Consider the following 25,001-nt stretch of genomic DNA (forward strand, 5'->3'; position numbering starts at 1 on the left):
GTCAGCGCTTTAGAGGAACCACAGAAGAAAAGGTTCAGCATAGATTAGCGGGTAATGTCATTTATCTATACACATTTCCCACTTTGACTGCACATTTAATCTGCTCTATGTACTTTCTGATTATTTAAAACCCTTTATAACTACTATTTTAGTGACTGGGACACATACTGCAGTACACACAGACCCATCAGTGACTACCAGATGTGTCGACACACTCCATTTATTCAGAATATGGACCCTGAGACATTAAGTGTAACGTTGATATGAACTGTTGTTCACCACAATGTCCTCTAGGGGTCGCCCTTCACCACTGTTTATATGGAAGAGGCAGTGATTGAAGTGAATTCATAACACACAGAATAAAACACCTTCCAGAAAAATGAAGTTGTTTGATTTCTTTAATGTGTAAACGTCTCCGCAGAGAGTTGAGATCAACGTCACCTCAGTTTTAATAAATCTATGCATCTGTAGACAGAATCTGTTGAGGGTTATTAGGATGTTTCACCCTTCACAGACGCATGCATGACAATGCAAATGAAGAAGTGGAATGGTCAAAACAATGATGCACATGTGCTTTTGTCCTCCTGCAGCCTTTCTGACTGTTTCAAGCTACCAGAAACACTTTATTGTTAATATTAGATCGTGCAGGTAGTCCATTCAGGTGATTCTCTGCAGAATAAAGAGCAGATGCGTTGAGAAAGTCTTTACTCTTCTGTTTTCTTTGGCATCTTCTGCTTCCTCTCGCTGTTGCAACTCTTTTGTGCACGTCTTTTTGTGCATATCTGGGCGTTTATTACACATCAAAATAGAGCGCCTTGTTTGTGTTTGTGGACTTCACTGACGACGCCTCCTTCTGAGAATAGATCCATATTCCAGTTGGGTGAGTCTTGAACAATGGTGGAAACAGACAGCGCGTCTATTTCGGGAACATCAGCAAGACATTCGCCCATTTGACTCGCCCAGTGACGTCTGATTCACCACTATAGGAGTTCAATTATAATGTAAGTTAATGTCACACGCAGGGCGGCTGGCAGCTGGCGGTCTTTGAAGGCTATTTTTGAAACACACATATTTGCATAACTCACAGTAATAGAAAAGTGCAGGCAACTGACAGGCCAGTGCATCAAAACTCCACTTTTGACAGATGAGAAGGGTAAAAAAAAGAAGAGAAAACCTGTTATAAATAGGTCTGAAGTTAATTAGAAAATGATAAATTGGGAATATTGATGCATTCCAGGAGCGTGGGGTGAAAGCCTCCTAACATGCACCAACCTGCACCAGATTTCTGCATGTTTCTGCAGCGTCTTTGACAATGTGTTAATTTTTCATATCAGTCAGAGTTGGAACTCTTCCTTACCTCATTATGCAATAAAAAATGCAGTGTTGCATACATCTTATCCACTGTTTGTTCAGTTTGGTGTTGCCTTCACTGTACTTTATTCTAATCTACTTATTGGAATGGTGGCCAAATTCCTTAGTTAAAGGAAGTCGTTGAAAGCATAAATCATTTTTTAAAGAAAGAAAGATGAAAAGAAAGTGAAAGTGCAACCCATATTCTTGTAAATGTGCAGGTTGGTAAATATTACACATGTTTGATCTCTTGACTGTTTAGTTGTTTGTTTTAACATAAAATAACATGATTTGCTGCTTATATTTGTGTTAATAATCATAATCTGCAAAGTATAGCTGAACTTTTAGATCAGATAAATTGAGTCAAAAGTACAATGTTTCCCTCTGAAATGGAACTAGTATAACGTACAATTATACCTCAGAATTACTTTACTTGAATCCATGTAATTACATTTTATCCGGCCCTAAAGCCTGCAGTGTTACCGTCTTCACAACAACACGAGTGTGTGTGTGTGTGTGTGTGTGTGTGTGTGTGTTTGTGTGTGTGTGTGCGTGTGTCTGTGTGTGTGTGTGTTTGCCGATGCTGTAAAATTGCTTGTTTGACGATATAGGGAAATATTAGCACAGCAATAAGACATATAGGACTATCTGTTTTCATGCTGTTAGACAAACATGTTCCATCTCTTAAGGATTGTCATTGTTCCTTAAGTTGTTGTTTTCCTATACGTTGTAGGTCACGACTTGCTTGTTGTTTCATTGAATGCATCATGTGTGTAGTGAGTTTATGAAATTCTGTCCAACCTGAGTCATAAATGTGAGTTATAGGAACTATTTAATTAATAATACAGCTCCTCAAACATGCAGCCTCCAAAATAATCACCAAGTTGAATCAACACCTCTGTAAAACAATATAACCTTCATCCATGTATTGTTGGGATGTTACATAAGCCTTAAGTATTATATGAGTCAGTGATGGAGGAAGTACTACCATACTGTACAAATACATTAAGTTAAAGTACTGCTACTTACAGTAAATATAGACATATAGTACTTGAAAGTATTAAGAATAAAAGTACTCAATGCAGAAAATGTCTCTTTTTACTGTTATGCTATTTTTTATCATTATATATATATATTATATATAATGACGTTATTATTACTCATGCATTCATGTAAAAGCATGATTTTACAGTTGAAGTGGGTTCAGATGAAGCTCATTTTGAACTTTGAACTATTTCTTATTTTCATTATGGCTTAATCTGCTGATTAGTATGTTGTATTAACTAATATTGAATGCAAGATCATTTTTTGTCAGTCAGCAAATTAATTGATCAACTAATTGTTGCAGCTGTACTTGAATTTCATAATTAATTATGTATGTTTTTGGTTAAAAAAAATCTTAATTTCTAACTAAAGATGTAATTTATTGTAATGAAGGAAAAGTAATACATACAACATTTTCTTCTAAAAAGTAGCCTAAAGTAGAATTAAAAAGTGGAATGAAAAGAAAAAATGTACCTCAAATGTTCTACTGAAGCACTAAAGCTCAATATTGACTATATGCAATGTGTTGTTGTTGTTGTTGTTGTTGTTTTTAAAGAGCAAACACCGCTCTGTTCTCTCCATCCCTCTCTGTTTGTCTCATCCTATCAGCTGGACCACAACGCTCGTGCCCGTGATTTGTGTGCGCGCCCCCGCGCCGCATACACCTGCCTCCTCTCTCGAACCCTCTCACGCGCGCACACAGACGCGCGAGACTCGCTCGTGCGCACCGCAGCCCGCCGCCCGAGCCTCGGACCTCCCGACGGGAACCAACAACGTCCGTGAGTTGGGACTTCTGAGAGGAGCGACGTTTTTTTACATAAACGTTGACGGTTTTATCCGGTTTTATCCGGTTTTAACGGTTAAAATGTGTCCGAGTCGTCTTTCACGGCAACGGCCGTTGACGGAGGAAATGAGCCCAACAGACGTTAACGTTCATAAACAATGAGGTAGGAATGTTATTTATCCTCATATCAACTTCTGCTCTTGTTTCAACATGTTTGTTAAAGTCCTCACCCTGTGTTTAACATTTGTTCGGTTCCGTCAAGCACTCAGCTTTTAATACCGATACAAATTCATGTTTTTATACATATTTTATCACTAGAATCACTGAAAAAACTGGTTTAAAGTTTGCTAAGTTACACAAGAAGTTTAACGTTATTACGTTTGCTTGTTTGTTATAATAACCTGCTTTAAAAAATATAGTAAGTTATGATAAGTTATATATATATATATATATATATATACTGTATGTTCTAGTTAACTATGTATTTTGGTGGTTGGTTCAAACTGTCAATCAACTATGACCTAATTAGCTAACCTAACAAGCTTGCTAACTAGTTAGGTTAGCTAACTAGCTAGTTAGTTGTTGAACTTCACTGTGGGCAACTTAAGCTAGGTTTATGGATTAATTAAGAAAAATAGTGTACAGATTCATCAATAATTGTTTTAAAAGTTGATGGTTACAATAGTCAGGAACAGAATGGTTCAACTACATTTTAATGAGTTAATGTCATTGTGAAGCGGGTCCCTAGCTAAATATATTTAAATACAAAACCGTGTTGTATGCAATCTAGATGGAAAGATGTTCACTTTTTGATCAATTTTAGCTCTTTTTTCTGCCCTGCACATCACCAGATTAATACTTGCTTACTAGAAAACACAATAATCCTGGTTTAATTTCTAACTTTTTAAATGCATTTTTATTACCACATGATGTGGCATTCTTTCAGTGACCATTGCTTGAACTAAATATAATTTTTCCAGCGATTTAGTAATCCTTTCGGCTCTGTGAGATTGTAAAAAATCAAAACTTTACTAACCCCACTATTGATTGATTATGAGGAAGGTAGTCGTGTTGTGTTGCACACTTTTCGGCTACAGTTTATTACTGTTACGCACACAAGCACTTTGCTAAAAGAGTTTGGCTGGAGGTCAAGGAAATAGAGCATTAAACCCGTTCTTCTAAAACACCACAACATTCTTGTGCATCAACTCCTGCATGACTTCCTCTTTCCCACAAAACAGTGACACGAATGAAAACCGTGCACACGACGATTTACCTGCAACAACAACAAAAAAACAGTGAAAGCACGTTACTTCCTTTTTTTAATGTGAATATAAATGTTTTGCACTGTAGAGAACAAAACTCCAACCGGATGTAACGAAGCATCTAACTTAACGAGACCCTTCAGAGATGCATGATGGGATCTGTGTTGCACAAAATTGTAGTTTTTGTTTTTTTCCACTCTATCCATCATGACCTCCAAGCAGCAACGGCATGTTTGTTTTCGTTCTTTTAAAGTCTGAGTGAGTTGTGGAAAACCCCTCTTTTTGCGCAGAGTAGTGAAACCAGCAGGCCGGGAAAAGGGACACCAGTGCAACAACAATACATGTACTGTGGTCAGCGGGTAACGTTCCAGTGAAAAGTGCGTCAGCCTCAAAAAAAAAAAAAGACTTCAGTGAAAGAAACCAGATTGTCTGTGATGTGAAAGGTTGATCTGCGACACCGGGGCAGGTTGATCACGATGAGCAGATGAATTACTGTTAAATCCCTCTGCGGCTTTGCTTTTAAATCAGATGTGTACCTGTGGCCAAAGAGACAGATTAAAGGGAGATTTTTTATTTATTCTTTTTAATCCTGGAATCGATGGTGACATTGGAGCCGGCAAGGTATAACAACGGCAGTCTGAGCAGTCATGTGACTGGGGAGAAGACTCCACATTAGAAGCAAACCACCTGAGTGTATGTTGGTGGTGACTGGAAAAAATGTGTTTAATTTGCACTGGGCGCGTCGCTCACATGTCACTTGAACACACCTGAACAGTGTGTTCGCGTGTGTGTGTGTGTGTCAGGGGAAGAGCATGCAGCTGGACGAACAAGTTTTGCATAATGGGGAAATGACTAAAAGAAGTTGTTCATTAAACTGGCATTAGAACCATGCACAGGTATGACTTCCATGCACTCGTTATTGGGCTTTGCTGCTGCGACACAGACACAAGTGCAGTCTCTCAGCTGAAAACATTTCAGCAGGGAATTTATACTTTAACATTAGTTTATTATTCTTTGCCCTGTGCTGATTGTTGATGTTTCTTTTGTCTTTTTCTTGGCAGCGAGACGCCATTCAGCATGCAACGGCACTTGTCAAAGGAGATTGTGCTCCATCTTAAGATTCCTTACCAGCGTTTTTTTGGACCTTAACCGATCTACACCCCCTCAGAACGAACACAATTCTCATCATCGTCTATTTTGATGACATCTTTGTAGCTGTCCGAGAGGATTCAAAACAGGAGCTGGACTCCTACTGGAAAAGTTTGGATTTCATCTGACACGCAGACAACAGTGGAACTTAAACAACACCTGAGGGGGGGAAAAAGAAAAAGAAGTAAAGTGTGTATTTAACATGAGAACTAGACGGTGACGTCGCTTACAAATCAGTCACGATGCCGGATAAGTCGCAAGATTTTCAGGAAAAGGGGAGGATCGGAGAGGAAGCTCCGATGGCTTTTGTGCCGGACAGTGTGGTCGTCTCCAGTGCTGGAAAGGCCGACATCATGGAGCTCGACGACTTCCGTCAAACTAAAGGCGGAGTAAGCAAAGACGTTAACATTTTCAGAGCAAGCGACAGCTCAAAAAGCAAATTAAATGACTTAGGGCTCAGTGAATCCCAGGTTTCCGTTGAGGTCGGCGTGGCTAAAGCAGAGCGGGCGCCCGCACCCCTCGAGGCCAACCCTTTGTTGAAGGGAACAGTTGTGACCCCGCAGGCTCAGGGTCATGACGCCGTGGTCAACTCGTCACCTGACACGCCACGCACCGACAACAGCGCCGACGTCGATGACAAAAAGTCGTCAAAGCTCGATGGACGCTCTGGTGAAAAGACGGAAACCATCACTCCCGTTGGTTCTTCTGAACCCAGTTTAAATCCTTCGGTCAAAGACACCAAACACAGTACAGTTGACGGTAGAAGCGACTTCAGGCCGAAACGGGAAAACTCTCCAGACTGCAGTTCGCCCGTGTTCCCCGACGTTGTGTTTCGTTACGGCCCAATGCGGGACAGCATCGACGTCAGGTGGGACGACGAGTGCGGAGACGAGGACCGGCGAAGCACCCGGTCCAGGCAGAGCGTGAAAGAGGGGGTGTGCTGCTGCTACCAGGCGTTCCACAGGGCGTTCCTGCAGTGCGTGGAGGAGACACCGGCCATGCTGTCTGGACTGGTGCTGTCTCTGGCCTTCTGCGTGGCCATCATCGTCCTCATTCCCACCACAGGAAGGGTGAGGCATGCAGAGAGTGTGTGAGGGGGATGTGTGCTCTGTTTGTAAACACATGCATTCATTTATATCTGTTTGAATACATATTGGTTTTTGTCAAATCAAATTATACTTAAATTGGAGGAACTTGTGCTTTATCTTCTGACACAAAATGGCACATTTTGTCCACTTTTAGACTAAAGTTAAAACACAGTTACACATGTGAGAACTATATGCATGTATGTGAATATAACGTTTGAATTGTTGACACTGCTGCAGATAACAAAAGTGTAACAGGACGTAATGAAGAAGTTTATCTTAAACCCTTTCAAAAGATCAGAGTGCTGCTGGTTGGCCAACCAATCACACAGAGCTTTGTCCTTTATTTATAGAATTACATCCAGTACTTGTGCTAAAGTTTGTGCCACACAAATAACCTGTTGAACTCACTTTACCGAGCCAAAGGTCCAGAGAGAAACTTCTCTAAGCCACTTGCTGCCTCTAAAAGTCCAAATATTATAACTAAAATAAGCGCTCACACTTTATAACAACTGCACGCTATGACGCATTATATAGTACTTCATTTACAAACAGTGGATCCATCTTTTATAAAGTGTAGAACAAGGCTTTATAAATGATAAATTAAGTGTTCACACATACTGAACTAATACGTCATAACGTGCAGTTATTATAAAAAGCATCGCCTGTTCTGTTGTCTTATTGCAGCAAAATAAAAAATACCTTCCCTTCCCATGGCAGGAGCAGATTAAAAAGCATCGCGCCAGCTGTTGAAAGCTCAACCTGGCTTTTGGATGTCTGATAAATGAAGGCATTTTCATTTCAGTCCTTCGTGACAGGTGCCTTTAGAATATATTAAACTGCTGAGTCAAACCAGGAAAAAAATAAACGCCAGATAAGTCATAGCCACTGCACAATAACGTGACATTTCCCTGCGTCTGCGTTGACATCACTTCTTACCACTCCTAGTGACACATCTATACAGTGGAAAAGAAAACCTTTATTAAGACATTACCGCCTTTAAATGCTTCACACGCCGACCCGTTTAACAGCAAAGCCAGGAGGAGAGTATGAATTAGAGCATTGTTGTTTTGTTTTTTTTCTAAACGTGTGCTTTTCGCTCATCTCCGCGCAGGACATCGACGTCCACATAGCCGCTCTGTCGGTGCTGTGCGTGGTTCTCTGCCTGAGCGCTGGCCTGCTCGTCTGCCTGCCCTGGCTGGCCACAGTGAGGCGCTGCGGCGGAGCCTTGGCCCTCTTCGTCTGGGGGACGCTGTACGTCGTCGCCATCGTCTTCATCTTCACCGGTGGACCTGTCACCACGTGGGAACAGGTGAAGAGGAAGCAACAAAAAAGAAGAAAACCGAGCGAAATAATGAGTTTTGTTTTCCCCTCTCACTGCTCTTCAACATCTTCTCGCCGTTCCTTCCTCCCGGCTTCCTCAGGTGGCGTTCTTCCTCTTCCTCTCCCTGAGCGTGTACACGGTGCTGCCTCTCTCTCTGGCCTGGGCCCTCATGGTCGGGATCGGGACCAGCCTTTCGCACATCATCATCATCAGCGTGTACGTCCCCGTCACACAGCCGGAGACACCCGAGCTGGCGGTGCAGGTAAAGGATTTGAGCGGATTATCGTGAAACAGAAATAGTAGCTTAGCATTGCACACAGACTTGAAACAAGGGGGAGATTTAATGCTGAGTCATGGTCGAAAAGCAAATATGTGTACGGAATAAGGCTTTAAATGTAAATGTAGACAAATATTTGCAAATGAAAGAGAACAGCGTCCAAATTGAAATCCCTCGTGTGGGGTTTCACTCGGCATAATGCTGCTTTGTGCTTTGTGAGCAGCGGTCACACTGCACAAAACGGAACATATGCAAAAGATCTGCATCACAGTCTGTGGGTTCATGCAGAAGTCAGGAGTACATAGTAGAAGTGAGCTTTTCAGTTATAAATCCCAGTCACAACGTACACAAATTCAAAGCAACAACGTCCACGTTCCTTAGCAAAACTCTGACATTGATTGTGTCGAAAGCTGCGATTAATGAAGTACACGTTCCCTCCTCTGCTTTCCCTCTGCCTTCACCTCTCAGCTGGTGGCGAACGCGCTGCTGTTTGTGTGCGTCAACTGCGTCGGGATTTTCCATCTGTGGATCACCGAGCAGGATCGCAGGATATCCAATCACAAGAGGGAACAGTTCAGCGCCATACGCTCCCAGAAGGAAATCAGGAAATATCAGCAGGTTGGACCACTGGCCTCAAGCACGTTATACATAATAAATGATCTCTTAAGCTCAAGGAGAAGAAAGCAGCTCTTATTTGATCTTTTTTTTCTCTTGTTTCAGTTCAATTTAAAAATCGCTACGTGTAATCGCTCTCATTAAAGGAGGCCCTTTACCTGGACGGCCTGGGTTTTAGTTACTGTATGCTTTTCTGGCTATTTGGCCAACAGATTAATCATTCACTCGTCCGATGCCCGGCAGCTACAGACTAGACAAAGCCAAATAGACACCATTCACGGCGGGTAAACAAATAGATGAAACACGTTCCACTTGGTAAACACGGCATCAAGGGGACACCAATTTCTTTTACAGCCTTTGTGAACAGATTGTCAAAGTGTCTCAGGTCTGAAGCTCATCACCCTCCTCTCCGCCCCCCTCTCCCTTGTCCTCTGCAACAGGAGCAGCTCCTCCTGTCGGTGTTGCCGCGGTACATCGCCATGGAGCTGAAAACCGAGGTCATAAACAAGCTCTTCAAGCCCCAGAGCGAGGGGAAGAAAGAGTCCCACCGCCACAACTTCCACAGCCTCTACGTACGCAAGCACAACGACGTCAGGTGACGACCGCCCCCCGTCGTTAGCGGTCTTAAAGGGACAGCGCGTACTCAAAATCATATTTGGACCAGTCACTTTAGCTAGTTTTGTGCAAACTGTGGCGGTCAGGTGTTTCCGTAACTAGCGGCGTCTTTGTGTGTCCGTGTAGCATCCTGTACGCAGACATCGTGGGCTTCACGAAGCTGGCGAGTAGCTGCACGCCAGAGGAGCTGGTCGCCGTGCTCAACAAGCTCTTCGGCAGATTTGATGACATCGCCAAGGTGACAGCAGCACACCCGAAATGAAAAAAAAACTTCAGCTTTGTCACAAAGGAAAACCAGCTAATTCCTGACTCTTCCCACTCTCTCTCTTCTCTTCTCCCCTTGCAGAAGAACGGGTGTCTCCGCATTAAGATCTTGGGCGACTGCTACTACTGTGTTTCTGGTCTACCCGACCCCATCCCAACCCACGCCAGGAACTGCGTTCAGATGGGTCTGGACATGTGCACCGCCATCAGGTCGGTCTCTTTTGCTCCTGGGATTATTGACAATTTTATTATGAAACACATTTTTCATGACACTCACATTCTGATTTTACTCGTATCTTTCCCCGCAGTAAACTGCGAGAGGCGACGGGGGTCGAGATCAGCATGCGGGTGGGCGTCCACACTGGCAACGTGCTCTGCGGCGTGATCGGCTTGCAGAAGTGGCAGTACGACGTGTGGTCACATGACGTCACGTTAGCCAACCACATGGAGTCTGGAGGTCTTCCCGGGTGAGAAAGTCTGCTCGGAGATAATACAGATTCAGAGTGGGTGTGTGGATGATGGAGAGGCCTCTCTGGTCTCGTTTGATGTCATAATTTGTGTTTTCTAACACGACTACTATTAACAGGCGGGTCCATATCACAGAGGAGACGTTGCAGCACTTGAACGGAGCTTATGAAGTAGAGAATACGGACGGCGGGAGTCGGGACGGTCTTCTCAAAGACAGAAAAACGTTCCTGGTGATCGACCCACACATGCAGGACAGAATCATCAGGAGGCCTAAGCTGGTGCGCTTTATTCAGAGATGTTTTGTGTCTCATTTGTGTACTTTTAGAACACAGAAATAATACTTTAATGATGTACTCTTTGGTTTACTTTTACGGTCAACACAACATATTATATGTAGAGAAGTATTTACTTCTTTTATTTTTTACTTGAACTAAATTTAAACCACAAAACAGTAAAGACATTTTAAATTGTACTTCTGATTGAATACAGAATTGGCAATCTGAGATGTCAAGTTTCTGTATGATGTCTGCATTAATTTTAGGTTAATCTGGTAAACTTCCTGACTGTAAGTGAGTATACAGAGAAGCGTGACTTTGAAAAGCTTGGTCAAGAACGAGAGGAGTTAAATCTGTGAAGCTCATGAACATCTGCAGACGTGCTTTCAATCTCCTAAATTGCTGCTACTCTCGGCTGAGGGATGTGCAGGGAGACAAATCCCAATCCAGAGTTTCAAACAAAGTGGTCTCCATCTGGATTTTAGGCAAACACTCTCACGGCGGGCGATTCCCGGCAGCGGGCGTCGATGCGGATGTCTCAGTACCTGCAGTCCTGGAGGAACATCCACCCCTTCGCCGACCTCAGCAACCCTGACGCCACGCCCTCCAAGAAGCCGTCCGTTCCCGCCAACGTCTCCGTGAACCAACCACAGGGGTCGACAGTATGTATTTGTGCTGCTCTCCCGCCTTTTGTTGCTTAGTTTCTCCCACACATTGATCCCTGCATACAAGTTAAAATACCTTTATCATCTATTATTTAGTATCTTTATTACAGTCTTCTGATCTTTTGTCGGGCTCTCACCAGTGTTTGACATTTTATTCTTTATTTGAAAGAGGTGACATTTGTTCATGCATTCTGTTGACTGTGTGTGTGTGTCTGTGTGTGTGTGTGTGTGTGTGTGTGTGTGTGTGTGTGTGTGTGTGTGTGTGCTTCAGGAAAAGCCGCCTTGCCAGAACAACCCCAACTGGTAAGTTCCCGCATCTGAAAAAATATGCAAAGCACGGCAGCATTACTCCACATCAGTAGCATTAGTAGCATCGATAGCATCAGAATAAAGCATGTAGCGTTCTTTTAGGTGTACATAAGCACTTTTACTCCTAAACTAGTGCTCTGTTTTTTTTCTCCTTGTTAAAACACACTCGTGGGATGAGGAATACAGAACACTGTTTTTAGTGAAAAGCTGTTTCTAATGTGTTCTTGTTTTGTTCCAGTCTGGTCGTGGATAATCAGGTTCGGGGATCACTGGACACACTGGACAATGCAGTGTAAGTTTCATCTGTTTTAAATCGTTTAAAGTTGGTGGAAAAGCAAAATAAATACGCTCTGAAGGACGAGACAAGACGAGAGGAAGAACATTGTTTTTTGAGAAAGAATTACAGATCTTTGTAGATATAGATCATCATTTTGCTTCCTCCCTTATTTTACACTCTGACTTTCTTCTGTATTTGTCCAGTCTGCAGTTTGTTTCATGTCCATCCATCCTTTGACTTTTCATCCTGTATTTTTCTATCAAAAGGAGGAAAACCAAAAAGCTCAACTGCTTGACTCTGCTGTTCAACGACTGGAGTCTGGAGAAAGAGGTGGCTTTCACGAGCTGGGATGCGCAGTATCTCCGTGTGTGTTTGCGAAACAGTTATTCCTGTTTACTCAATAAACCGTTTGTCTCCCAGTTCAGCTTTTCAGAGGTCAAGGGTCTGCACCACTCAATGAGCTGCATCGCGTTCGTCTTCGTGACCATCTTCGCCGTCCAGATGCTCGTCTCCGCAAAGTGAGTCGAGGATTCTCACGTCATCGAACTCATTACGCTCTGAATCTTTATTGTCACAACTCACAATAACTTGCAATTAACCCCTCACAGTAATTTCGAGATGGCCGTGTCGTACGGCGTGACCTTCCCTGTGCTGGTGCTGCTTCTGTCTGTCGCTTTCACCGGATACTTGGAGGTAAATTAGTGGTCCAGTTGATCTGGTTTACTCTCAGCATCTCCATCAACAGCTGCTTTTTCGTCAAATACGGGAGAAAAAGTGAAGAAACTACATTCTGCTCACGATCATTCAAGATGCGAATAACCCATTTTCGTGTTGTTTTTTTTTAGAAATGGCGCACCAAGATGCCGCCGAGTGTCCAGTGGATTTCGGGGCTGTCCCGCGGCGTCTCCTCCAGGGCGGCGCTGCGGCTGTTCGTGGCCATCCTGTGTGTGCTCATCACCCTGATGATGGCCATCCTCAACTACGTGAGCTCCTCTTCTGCCTCCCCCGTCATTTCTTGTCGTTCTATCGAATCATTTTTTGGAAAAAGTTTTTCTTTTTGTCTCTCAGTTCTTCCTCCCTGGAAACAACTGCACGTCGATTACCAACAACACAGAGCTGGAGGGCCTCAAACTCTACACTGGGCCTGTGAGTTCCTCCAAATGCTCATTTATCATTGTTATTCATCCATGTTTCATGTCTTAGATTAGAGATGCACGGATGGCAAACCACTTCTGACCCGCACATTCAGATTTGTCATTTCTCAAAGAACTACAATTGGCAGCACACTCAAGCATTTTTGTAACTTCTCTTGCGTGAACATTAAAAACATTGGCTATTAAATAACTTGTGAATGAGTTCATCCTCCTCTCACACGAGCTGCTTTCCATTATCAAAGAGTACGTCATTGGTTGGGTAACGTAGTTTCCAGGCGGCTTTTAGTAGAACACGTCAGGCATCTCACGCTGCTGTCGAAGGGCAATAAAACATTTTCATTAATTCTTTCCTCACTGATAACGCAGAACTGTATTCTAAGCTTTTCTCTCTCTATCTTCAAGCTAGTTTATAACCCCCACCAAGAAAAGCTCTTCACTTGACTCTTTATGAGTGTGGATGTTGAGCGCGAGCTTTAATCTTTGATCTTCGTAACGCAGCATTCTTTCCGCCCACATCCAGTACTACCTGTACTGCTGCCTGCTGGCCATGCTGGGAGTCATCGTGTTCGTCAGGACGTGCTTGTCCGTGAAGGCTCTGCTGCTCACGCTGGCCGTGGTGGTCTACCTCGCCCTCTTCCTCCATGTCCACGCCGCCAGGTCCTCCTGCCTTGTGGACCTGCTTTACAACGACACCAAGTGAGAGACGTTTTAACATCACCGTGTTTTACTAATTAAAGTGAAGGAATGAAGACATAAAGAATGTCAACAGAGGGAAATAATTTAAATAATTTGGACAATAACAAACAAAAGAGCAATAAAGCAGACACAACTTCAACAGGAAAGCAAAGTGTAAAGTCAGACTTATCAGCTTTGTCTACTGTTGTTCAGTTTAATTGGGAAGAAATGAACAAGATGTAACATTCTGTCTGTGTTACATTGTGTTGATGAACCAGCTGCTGCAAACGAGATGCATGTAATGAATGCACATTCGTCCACACCGGCTCTCAGTCATCCTGCTGAAGTTCACGTTCCACTCGTCCACATTGGCTCCGCCCGGCTCAGCCGAGGTGTTGGATTTCCTGCCTTTTGTCCGGCTCTCGGGGTCCAGATTGTGAATCCTTGTCTGGAGTTTCAGATCATTTATTCAAGAGCTTTTTGTATCAGAGCCCAGCGAGGTCGGGTGGGAGAGGGGGGGGTCAGGCCTCATTGACTGAGAGACACAAGACACTCTCATATGTGATGGAAATGGTGAGGAAAAAATGGAGAGAGATGGTAGCTTATGTGAAAAATGTGTTTTGTTTCTCCAGGCCAGGCATACTGAAGGACCCTCAGATCATGTCCGGGGTGTGGCTGGTTATCTTTTACATCGTATGCCTCATACTGGCCAGACAGGTGTGTGTGCCTTTTACAATACAGGACGTGTTCACAGAGTGTGTTAACTTGTATCCTCGTGATCACGCATGTTCTCCCTCTCCCTCTTTCTCTCTCTCTTTGTCAGGACGAGCTGGGCTGCCGCGTCGACTTCCTGCTGAACCGCTGCTTCAAGACGGAGAGGGAGGAGATGGAGACCATGGAGAACGTCAACAAACTCCTCCTCCAGAACGTGCTGCCGCTCCACGTCGCCGCCTTCTTCATGGGCAAAACTATTCGCAACCAGGTGAAGAAAACCAGCTGTTTTTATCTGGAAGGGCACGTAGCAATCATATGAAACAGACCAGGTCGGTGTTTTATTGTTAAAAATAGAAGATACAGGATTTACAAAACAGGAAAACATTGATTTGTGAGAACAGCAGGAAAGATGGGCAACATAAGGGAGTGAAGCTGTAAGGCTTAATACATTTTAAATCCAGAGAAAGTTAGGGTATGTTGGTCTTTTGAGCAAATTTAACATGAAAAATGATATAGATTTTGTGGAATTTGTTATTACAATGCCTGTTTTTATATAACAATTTGTATTTTAAGCACTGAAGCTGAAATCCACCGTTCAGAAAATAACCGACACTTATAAATGATTGCTGTGATTGCGTCGATGGTTTTGGGCTCATTAAATCTTTCAGGTCATTCGTGAGCTGAACAGGTTTGACTGCTTGTCGTCGTGAAATTAAACCCTTTCCCATGTTAAAACTTGTGTTTCAGGACCTTTACAGCCAGTCGTATGACTCCGTGTGTGTGATGTTCGCCTCGGTGCCTCAGTTCAAAGAGTTTTACAGCGAGAGCAGCGCCAACAGGGACGGTCTGGAGTGCCTGCGCTTCCTCAACGAGATCATATCAGACTTTGATGAGGTATGAGGAAGACGATGTACTTTTAAACTGTCAGTGTCACATTTCGCGTCTCTAACTAATGTCTCTCCTCTCTCTCTCTGTCTTTGTCTTTCGCATGTAGATTCTCTCAAAGCCGAAATTCTGCTCCGTGGAGAAGATTAAGACCATCGGCAGTACATACATGGCTGCTGCGGGGCTGAGGCACGCGCCTAAAGAGGAGGAACAAAAGGTTTGCTGCATTTATTATTCACTATTATTATTGAGAAATGTCCTCAATGTTTTAAAAGCAAGCGCTTGCTGGTCTTGAGTCGCCTTGCCCTGCGTTTACGTGATCTCTGGCTCCCCCTGCAGAAGGTGGATATGTCCTACACCCACCTGCGCTGCATGGTGGAGTTCGCCATCGCTCTGATGGGCAAACTGGAGTTCATCAACACACACTCGTTCAACAGCTTCAAACTCCGGATCGGTGAGTCCGACAAACCTTTTATGTTTCTTACTCTGAATCCATTATAAGCTGACTCAAATCTTCCAACTGGTCTTTTTTTCTCCTTAGAAAAAGTGTTTTAGTCTTGCAAACGGATGTTAAAACTACAGTCGATCTGATATTCTCCCAGTAAATCTCCGATCTGAATGTTTAATCCGTGAATTCCCCTGCAGGAATAAACCTCGGCCCTGTGATCGCGGGAGTGATCGGAGCTCATAAACCTCAGTACGACATCTGGGGGAACTCTGTCAACGTGGCCAGCAGGATGGACAGCACGGGGGTGCTGGACAAGATCCAGGTGGGCAAGGGAGGATACAGAGGACGCTTGTGTGTTTAAATCCCTGTGGACGCTGGATTATTAACGCTACATGTCACACGTACTCATGCGCTGAGGCCTCGTTTCTTCTCTTCCTGCTCTCAGGTGACGGAGGAGACGGCCCAGATGGTGGAGGGCGTGGGATACAGCGTCACTCTCAGAGGGGTCATCAACGTCAAGGGCAAAGGAGAAATCACCACCTACTTTGTGAATACGGACCCGGCGTCTCCTCACTTCTGACCTCCGTAGAACTCCTCACCTGATATTGAAGAGTCCGGGGAACCAGACAGGGAGGTGTCTGACCCGACACGCCACTGACTCGATGCCGAGGCGATAGATGTATCAACTGTTCCCCCCGTTTACGTCCGTGAAGGAGCTGCCTTTGTCTTTCGGATGAGACACTAAATAAAATCCCTGTTCGGTCGGAAAAAGACGACAGCTGGCGGCCGACAGCAAGGAGCTTTTCTACTCAACGCGCACCTTTTAACTGTATTATTCTGAGAACATAAAATCTGAAATCATCGCTGTGGCACGTTTAACGTGGCGGACAGGTGATCATGTGTGACTAATTTATTGGAACAGAAATAAGCTGTCCGTCTTAGATGTGCCAAAGATTGCAGTTGTTTAATGAAGGATATGATAGAGGGAACTGTTTTCCCACTCCGCAGTGTTTTTTACAAAGCTGCGAAACGGCATTTACGATTTAATCCTCTGCTCTTTTTTTTTTCTTGTTATTTTTTTAATGTTTCGTCTGCTGGTACAGAACTGTGACCGCAGTGGTTCCCAGCCTCAAATGGGGTGACGGGACAATGTCAGGGGTCACAAAAAACATTCATAGTAAAGTAGAACAACACTACATTCGTCTCAACACATTTGTTGTTTACGCTAATCTACGCTTCTATTGTTAAATCCTGCATAGTTCTACCTACAAAGCCCAATGACTAATATTCAAACTCATTCACACCACCCATACACATGTACAGGCGCATACTGCTTTATTTAAAGTGTCACAAACCAAAAAAAAACAAAGTAAAGGAGCCACTTGTCAGCGCTCTGTTGTTGCTCACTGATTTCACTACTGCCCCCAAACTGACACATGTTGCTGCAATACATCTGCACCCGGATGCACATGGATGTGTTTTGCTATAAGTCAGATAATGCACACTTGACATTGCACTTTCATGTTTTTGTTGTTTTTTCAAGGGAGTTCTGCACTATTGATTGCTCACGAAACAGTTCTCCTTTTAAGCAATGTAATATATTTCTGTGATGGAAGATGTGTGAATGTAAATAAAGAGTTTGAGTATGTTTAGTATAGGGAAATATTTTTCTATTCTATTTATAAACTGATGCAAAACACAACTACTGGTGTCATTTGTGTACCTTTATACAGCTACTATGTGTACCGCATTCTCACATATAATACAGTATATATAGTGTTTACCTTGCCTATCAAGAACTGTGGAATTTCCCCCAGTATCCGTGACGCCTACATGCGCTCTGATTGGCTAAAACCTCACCCCCGCGGAACTTTTCTCACTTGCTATTGGCTCCCGGCGGAGTCTGTCACGCGGCTTCCTGCTTCACGGTGCGGTTTGTTATTGAAGCGCAGCTCCTTTAAATGAGAGGGGAAATGTTGACGGCTGGAGTTCATGAAGTTGGTGAGTGTTTGATGAACGCCTCTAGTTTTACGTCAACTGCGTGGTTTGTTCGCACGACATGTAATTTTAGCTGTTTAACGTTTTTATCTCAAACGAACTTGGTCCGTGGACATGAATGTAGAACGTTTAAAAGTGACCGTTGGTTCGCTAACTGCCGTCAACGTCACCTGTATTCACCGTCGCTAGGTGGATAGACGCTGCGGCCCTCTTGACGTTTTGTTTTAAATTTAAAAAAATTAATGTAGTTTTCTCTTAATATTACAGGAAAAAATTAAGGTTTTAATTGCTCTGTGAACCGGCGACAGAGAAAGACACGCTTAAAATGTCAGCGGCTCACGAGCAAGTCAAGCGGCGCCGCCCCCCAAGAGTGTTTTTGATCACGACCGACCTGAAGGTCCAGGACCAGTTGGACGGTACCATTCTGCTGCAGCGGGGGTACATCTGTCAGGAGCAAGAGTCTAGCAAGAACAGAGGCGACTCCTCTTGGGTCAAGGTATTAACACACATTAACCCATTTAATTAACCCACAATTCGTTTTGGCGATTAAGCTACAATGTGAATTAATTAGCAATTATTTCTAGAAACGAAAACTAGTCATATTAAAGCAGAAATATGATCGTGCATTGGACATCTTTGGGTGTGGTATATGTTGTGGCACTTTGTAGAGAAACCACGTAATTTATTTATCGAGATCTTAGTGTGAAGTTAATTTATACTGAACATACTAATCACTTATTTACATCTACTACTAAACTACATTGTCTCCAAAGTGCAAATGTGTCTTCCAGACAGGTAAACATTGAACACACACATACCTGAACACAAGATGAATAAAACACTGTGAAGTACACAAAACATATAAGATTATATAAAAAGGAAATGCTAATCCCCGCCAGGCAAACTTGCTAAACAACACTATACAATATGTTTTTCTTCTATTAAATAAAGTAAATTCTTATCTGTCAGACCTGGCCTTCAGTGTAAAAGGCTGCATAATATGAAACTATATATAAAAATGTGCCTCGTGTCATGACTGCAGTTTAAACGAGAGTATCCACCGCATGCTGTTGAGTCCTTGTTCAAATGGTGGCACCTAATCTCACCCCCTCTGAGTGTCGTGTGTTTTTGTACCTTCAACTCTCCCATTTGTCTTTCTTTCCACCTCCCGTTTTCCCCTCAGGTGTTAGACAATGGCTCCATGTTAAAAATAGAGAGGAAGTACCTGCTCGAAGTCCCGACTGACCTCAACGGCCTGTTGGAGCCCGTCGGTGAACCAGAGGTTCGCCTGAGACTTCTGGGTAATACGATAAGCTAGAGTACTGCGCTTACTTGTATTAGGACAATGAACATGTCGGTGTTGTTGGGGGGGGGGGGGCAACAATAGGGATTGTTATTGTGCCTCACCTCTGATCTACCTTTGTTAGAACCGCAAAAGGTTCTGCGAAAAATTACATTTTCGATCTATTTTATGAAGTAGAAAATATGAAGTAAAGCCTTTTTTTCCACTCAAACTGGCTCAATTTTAATGCTCTAAGGATATCGAGCAGTGCGTGAAAGCCGTTGCTTCCTCCCTCTGTCCTGAGCTGGTCGTTGTGTTGTGTTTTCCCAGGTAATCCCGGCAAGCTGCAGAATCTGGCTGCGTTGCCGTTGGAGTCTCCGCTGTGGGTCCAAATGGGCCAGCAGGACGAGCTGGCAGAGGCCGACCTGAAATACGTCGGGCCAGTGACTCGTGGGAGCAACGCCACGCTGTTTGGGGTGCAGCTCAAGGTAAAGACGACAAGAGAAGAAACCCTTCGTACGGTTGAGGATTTTACAGGGTAACACTTTAGAAACGCTTCCTAGGATTTAAGTGACTGCTCGAGAAAGAGAGTATTCCTTTAATCCTTTGTGATCGATTTCCCCCCCCCCCCCCCCCACCCGCCCCTCCTGCAGGGTTCAGCGGTCGGTAAAGGGACGAACAACGGCTCCTACAAGGGCCACCGGCTCTTCAGCTGCCCTGACGGCTGCGGCCTCTTCCTGCCGGTCAGCCACATCCGGCTGCGCAGCTGGTCGCGCAACAATCCATCCGACGCTCACGAGCGAGCCCGGCAGCGCGACCGGGAGCGAGACCACCACCACCAGCAGCACCCCCGCGGCAGCAACAACCCGCACAGCAATGGGCAAAGCGGCAACGACCGTCCGAGTCCCCAGCAGCAGCAGCAGCAGCAGCAGCAGCAGCAGCAGCATCACAGTCGTCACGTTAACCTCCACCAGCGTCAGTCCGGCAGCCCCCCTCAGCCGCAGTCTCTGGGCATCCTCTCCCGGACGGCGGAGTCGGCGGCGCCCCCCACCTCAGCGGCCCAAAGCCAGCTGCACGTCGGCCAGCGGGTGTGCTTCCCCCTAGAGAGCGGCGTCTACGCAGGGGAGGTGCGCTTCTGCGGCCCGATGCCCGGCCGGTCCTCGTCGGGGATGTACGTGGGAATCCTGCTGGTCAGTGCGAGTTCGACGCGGTGGATGAAACCGAGTCCAGACAGACTTTAAATATTGGCAGCATGTCATCGCTCTCAAAAAGAAGGCATGAAATTTGAAGTAATAACAAGTTTCCCGGCTTACAAACAAAGTTCTCTCTCTCTCTCTGCGTTACAGGACTCTCCTGTCGGTAACTGGGGCGGCCTTTATAAGGGAGAGACGCTCTGCCACATTCCTAATCCTCTCTACGGACTACTTCTGCCAGCCAACAAAGTTTCCACAGGTACGGCTGTTTCCCAACAAGCCACAGACACTTAGTGTTGCAGTGTGTTTGTCAGCAGCAGGTGAGAGGTCACTGTTGTGTTCAGGGATGGCTATTTATTAACCCGTTGCTTGTAGAATCATTAGTTGTCTCAGTGAGCGAGCGCAACACCAGGACCCTGAAACTGAAGGAAAAGCATATCAAATGAGGTTAAAAGGTTTCAAAGTTTAAAAACCCACATATATCTGACTACTTTATGTTTTGTTCATTAAAAGTGCATTTTGTTGTCGTGAAGGTGCTACACAGGAGACTTGACATTCGCTCTTGTCCCCCAGAGCCCAAATCCCACCGTCACACTCCTCACCAGATCGGCAAACCCAATTTGAAGCCGACGCCGCCGCCCGCCGCGAAGCCGGCCCCACTGTCGCCGTCTACCTCGGCTCCCAAGGTTGCCCTGATGCCTCCCGGCAAACCAGGACTCAAACCTCCTCCGCTGCCGCCGCCCAAACCCCCCCACAGGGCCACGCCCCCGCTCCCGCCTCCCAAACTCTGGAGCATGGCGGCGTCGCCGCCGGCCGGCGAGCAGCAGCAGCAGCAGCAGCAGCAGCAGCAGCAGCAGCAGCAGCAGCACACCAACGGCGCCGCCCACGGCCCGCCTTCGCCGCTGAGGTCGCCCGACGGCAGCGACGGCGCAGAAGAGGGCAAGGAGGCGGGACCAGAGGGCGAGCCGGAGCTGGAGGTGGGCTCCATGGTGGAGGTGAACGACCCGCCGCTCTTCGGGGTCATCCGCTGGATCGGCGAGATCGGCGGGATCTCAGAGCCGGTGGCCGGACTCGAGCTGGTGAGGAGAAAGTTTCACCACGATGATGTTTTTATGCTCGTTTAGGAACTCGGTTTACAGGAGCTAATGCTAATGGTAGCAACTGTGTGTGTGTGTGTGTGTGTGTGTGTGTGTGTGTGTGTGTGTGTGTGTGTGTGTGTGTGTGTGTGTGTGTGTGTGTGTGTGTGTGTGTGTGTGTGTGTGTGTGTGTGTGTGTGTGTGTGTGTGTGTGTGTGTGTGTGTGTGTGTGTGTGTGTGTCAGGACCAGGAGTTGTCTGCAGGAACTGACGGCAGTTACCTCGGCGACCGTCACTTCCGTTGCCCGCCCAACAAAGGGCTCTTCGTCAAGCTTCGCAACTGCAGGCGCGACTCCCGGTTCCCCGCCCCTGAGACGCCCGTCAATCAAGTGGAGCGCTGCAACTCCATAGGTGCGTTGAGCCCCCGACGGAGCGCACTCAAACGTAACCCCCGTGTACTACTTCCATGACGTCATCGCGCTCTCTCCTGCGCAGCCTTCGCGGAGTGGGGCAGCGAGCGCGTGGAGCAGCACACGCCGCCGCCGGACAGGGACGAGGCCGCCAAGCTCTACGGCGGCTGGAAGAGAGGCATCCAGGGCCACCTCAACTCCTGCTACCTGGACGCCACGCTCTTCAGGTAGATCTGACAGTGAAAGATACCGAACATATTTAACATGCCAGATGCTCGACCTGTGATGTCATGCAGGAGCCGTTTTTTTCAAAGCTCTCGTCTGGAAAAAAAAGTGTGTGTTTTCATGGAGATGGTCTGTTCCTCTCTGCAGTCTGTTCTCCTGCTGCAGTTCAGCTGACCTGGTTCTGTTCTGGCCGCCGGACTCCGGCACCGACGAGGACTCCAGTCAGGCTCAGGACCTGCTGCGCTGCGAGATCGTCAACCCTCTGCGAAGGTAAAGGTGTAGGAAATTTCTATTTTTTACGCTAGCACCAGTAACTCTAAGTCATTGTTGTGGTAGTTTTGTTGTGGTAGTATTGTCAGTTCTTAAAGTGATTCTGTGCTGGGATGTTTTGAAGGAACGGCTATGTGTGCGCCAGTAAGACCATGGCCTTGAGACGACTGCTGGAGGCCGCCAATACCGACATGGGCTTCACCAACCAGGAGAAAGGTACCCGCCCGCCCTCCATTAGCGCTGCAGGTGTATGTGTGTGTCTGTGTGTGTGAGATCAGACTGAGGAATGCTGTCACGCCGCTGTTGTTCTGTCCACCAGATCCTGAAGAGTTCCTCAACAAGCTTTTCCAGCTCCTCCGAGTCGAGCCGCTCCTCAAGATCAGGTGACATCACTTGTGACACACACACACACACACACACACAGCCTGCGTCATTATCACACAGCTCATCTTGACTCTAAATCTTTAAAACTTCCTCTCAGGGTTTCAAGTTGATGAACAGAATTTTTGAGAGCAAGAAGAAACCTGACGTTTAGACTTTCCTTTGACTTTTAGATGTTTCTTTTTTCAAAACATTTTATATTAAAATACAGACTTTGTTCAGTTTTAAGCTACGCCCTCCTCATCCCCTGTCTCTCTCCTCGCAGGTCGATGACCGGGCGCCCTCAGGAGGGTCACCTCTATCAGCTCTTCCCCCCGACGCTCCCTCCCTCTCCTTCCCCGCCCTCCTCGCCCTTCTCCCCGGGCGGCTCCTTCTTCTCCCCCGTCTCTCTCGCCTCGCCGTCGCCCCGCTTGAGGGTCGCCAGCGTCCAGGCGCTGCTCGAGTCCTCCTTCCTGCACGCCGGCCTCAAGTTTGTCGAGGTCACGGAGCGACCGAGCTGCCATCGCACGTGTCGAGTCGCTACTCGCCCCCTGAAAAAGCACCGCTAACAATGCCGCCGCTTCTGTTCTGACCCCTCCCCCCCAACAGGCGCCCTCCTGCCTCCTCCTGCTCATGCCCCGGTTCGGGAAGGACTTCAAAATGTTTGACGCCATCTTGCCGACCCTCAGCCTGGACATCACCGACCTGCTGGACGACAGTGAGGACAACTAGTTTTCATCACGTGTTTTAAGTTTCCATCCTGCATATCAGATGTAGCGCCGTTTAAATGAGCTGTTGTTGTTGTTTGTAGCCCTGAGACAGTGCAGCATCTGTCAGGCAGTCGCTAAGTGGGAGTGTCTCCAGTGCTACGACGACCCCGACATCACTCCAGGTCACATCAAGCAGTACTGCCAGACCTGCAACTCACAGGTACCTGCAGGGTTCTTTCAAATACTTTACCACTTTTTTATGTTTACACTCAGATTTTACTACATGTTTGCTCGTAGAAACTTGGTTTAAAGTCATGGAAATGTAGTTAAAAGTCATGGAAATTTTGTTTAAAGTCATGGAAATTTGGTTCAAAATAGGAAAAGTCATGGGAACTTTAGTTAAAAGTCATGGAAATGTGGTTTAAAGTCATGGAAAAGTCATGAAAATTTAGTTAAAAGTAGGAAAAGTCATGGGAAATTTGTTTAAAGTCGTGGAATTTTGGTTGACACTAACTTGTCGAGTTCAAAAAGCAACGATCATTGATAAGAAATGACAATAACAACCGTAGTGATGATTAGGAGGTGTGTGTTTGATGTGTTCGTCTGGCGTTTAGGTCCACAGTCACAGGAAGCGGGCGTCTCACGCCCCCGTTAGCGTCTCCGTCCCCGGGGGCCCGTGGTCCGGCCCGTGGTCCGGCCCGGCGCTCTGCGCCCGCCAGCGCATGTCCCTCTTCGCCGTGACGTGCATCGAGACCAGCCACTACGTGAGCTTCGTCAGGCACGGGCCACGCCCCGCCGACTGGCTGTTCTTCGACAGCATGGCCGACCGGGAAGGTGAGCCGCGCGTTCCAACGATCGGATCAGTGGAGGTGGAAAAGGCGCTTGAGCGAGGGTGGTTACAGCTTCCCGTATCTCTCTCTCGTTGTCCCTTCAGGCGGCGAGAACGGCTTCAATGTCCCCCACGTGAAGGCCTGTCCAGAGGTCGGCCGCTACCTCGGCCTATCGGAGGACGAGCTGGCCAGAGTTGACCCCGCCTCCTTGCAGGAGTCCGCCCGCCGCCTGCTCTGCGACGCCTACATGTGTCTGTACCACAGCCCTGAGCTCAGCCTGTACAAGTGACACACACACGCAGAGACACATACACACACACACACACATACACATACACATACACACATATACACACAGAAACTATGCAAAAATTTTGTCTGATCCAACCGTCAGATGACATCCACTTTAACTTTAGGTTATTGATAATCAGAACCCTTGTCACTTGATCCAGTGAATAATAAAGTTTTCATTCAAACCAAAAGCATCTAAAACATGTCAGCTACTGTATGTAGGGCCTGTTCACACTTTTGGGTGGTTTTAGCCTCAGTTCGTGCCTTTCAATGTTCTGAGTAATAAACAACCAGCGGCTCTAGTGTAGAGGATGAGCTACGTGAACTAAACGTGAGAAAGGAGATGTGTGTTTTCTAGCTTCCTAGTCGAGAATGGTAACTCATGAAGCGCTGGAACGCGACCTCGAGGGTGACTCAGTTGTACGAGGTGTCAGTTCTGGTCTTCAGAGTTTAACTCAATAACGCTCTCGGTGTACAGAACCACTGTGCCTGTACATGTAACACACTTTACAGCTTCCATTTTGCACTGCTTCCTTCACGTGTCAGTATGTGTGTGTATAATAGCGTTGCCTTAAACTGACTGTGAAGATTGCACTCTGATGTTTAAACTTTTGTATTTCTTACGGGTTGTTTGATATAATAAAGCTGCAAATAAATACTTTGATACTAACCTGCTAGTTTGTTTGTTTCTCTGTTATTAATCGTACTAAAATGT

At 45.9% G+C, this 25,001-nt stretch overlaps 2 protein-coding genes across 2 annotated transcripts; both read left to right on the plus strand.

Annotated features, from left to right (window-relative positions):
• The first annotated feature begins 3,108 nt into the window (after positions 1-3,108).
• Positions 3,109-17,344, plus strand: LOC137792177 (adenylate cyclase type 2-like). Its single transcript, XM_068587709.1, has 26 exons — positions 3,109-3,341; positions 5,505-6,662; positions 7,792-7,989; positions 8,102-8,263; positions 8,747-8,896; positions 9,334-9,488; positions 9,635-9,746; positions 9,855-9,982; positions 10,081-10,239; positions 10,359-10,518; positions 11,001-11,177; positions 11,452-11,483; positions 11,728-11,781; positions 12,033-12,096; positions 12,187-12,284; positions 12,375-12,459; positions 12,612-12,749; positions 12,835-12,912; positions 13,441-13,616; positions 14,228-14,312; positions 14,419-14,577; positions 15,057-15,203; positions 15,304-15,411; positions 15,534-15,648; positions 15,840-15,964; positions 16,088-17,344. Exons 2-26 carry the CDS (start codon positions 5,835-5,837, stop codon positions 16,220-16,222), a joined length of 3,828 nt encoding a protein of 1,275 aa, XP_068443810.1. The 5' UTR covers positions 3,109-3,341; positions 5,505-5,834; the 3' UTR covers positions 16,223-17,344.
• A 161-nt stretch (positions 17,345-17,505) lies between these two features.
• On the plus strand, positions 17,506-24,956 carry cyld3 (cylindromatosis (turban tumor syndrome) 3). The gene is made up of 17 exons (XM_068588043.1): positions 17,506-17,643; positions 17,908-18,136; positions 18,824-18,941; positions 19,253-19,410; positions 19,576-20,112; positions 20,269-20,374; positions 20,689-21,194; positions 21,436-21,601; positions 21,686-21,827; positions 21,973-22,095; positions 22,220-22,311; positions 22,415-22,478; positions 22,742-22,955; positions 23,065-23,173; positions 23,267-23,385; positions 23,780-23,999; positions 24,100-24,956. Exons 2-17 carry the CDS (start codon positions 17,966-17,968, stop codon positions 24,282-24,284), a joined length of 3,030 nt encoding a protein of 1,009 aa, XP_068444144.1. The 5' UTR covers positions 17,506-17,643; positions 17,908-17,965; the 3' UTR covers positions 24,285-24,956.
• The last annotated feature ends 45 nt before the right edge of the window (positions 24,957-25,001 follow it).

Source organism: Clinocottus analis, unplaced genomic scaffold (assembly GCF_023055335.1).
Source record: "Clinocottus analis isolate CAN_PGR_092001 unplaced genomic scaffold, fCliAna1.0.p SCAF_21, whole genome shotgun sequence".
Classification (NCBI taxonomy): domain Eukaryota; kingdom Metazoa; phylum Chordata; class Actinopteri; order Perciformes; family Cottidae; genus Clinocottus; species Clinocottus analis.

What these genes read in the sequence shown, in the direction of transcription:
- LOC137792177 (XM_068587709.1), top strand. Translation starts at nt 5,835, where the DNA reads ATGCCGGATAAGTCGCAAGATTTTCAGGAAAAGGGGAGGATCGGAGAG. An exon ending in CTGTCACCACGTGGGAACAG is followed by an intron (nt 7,990 to 8,101) that starts GTGAAGAGGAAG and finishes CGGCTTCCTCAG; the next exon opens with GTGGCGTTCTTCCTCTTCCT. An exon ending in TGATGGCCATCCTCAACTAC is followed by an intron (nt 12,750 to 12,834) that starts GTGAGCTCCTCT and finishes TTTGTCTCTCAG; the next exon opens with TTCTTCCTCCCTGGAAACAA.
- cyld3 (XM_068588043.1), top strand. Translation starts at nt 17,966, where the DNA reads ATGTCAGCGGCTCACGAGCAAGTCAAGCGGCGCCGCCCCCCAAGAGTG. An exon ending in TGTTTGGGGTGCAGCTCAAG is followed by an intron (nt 19,411 to 19,575) that starts GTAAAGACGACA and finishes CCCCTCCTGCAG; the next exon opens with GGTTCAGCGGTCGGTAAAGG. An exon ending in CTTCACCAACCAGGAGAAAG is followed by an intron (nt 22,312 to 22,414) that starts GTACCCGCCCGC and finishes TCTGTCCACCAG; the next exon opens with ATCCTGAAGAGTTCCTCAAC.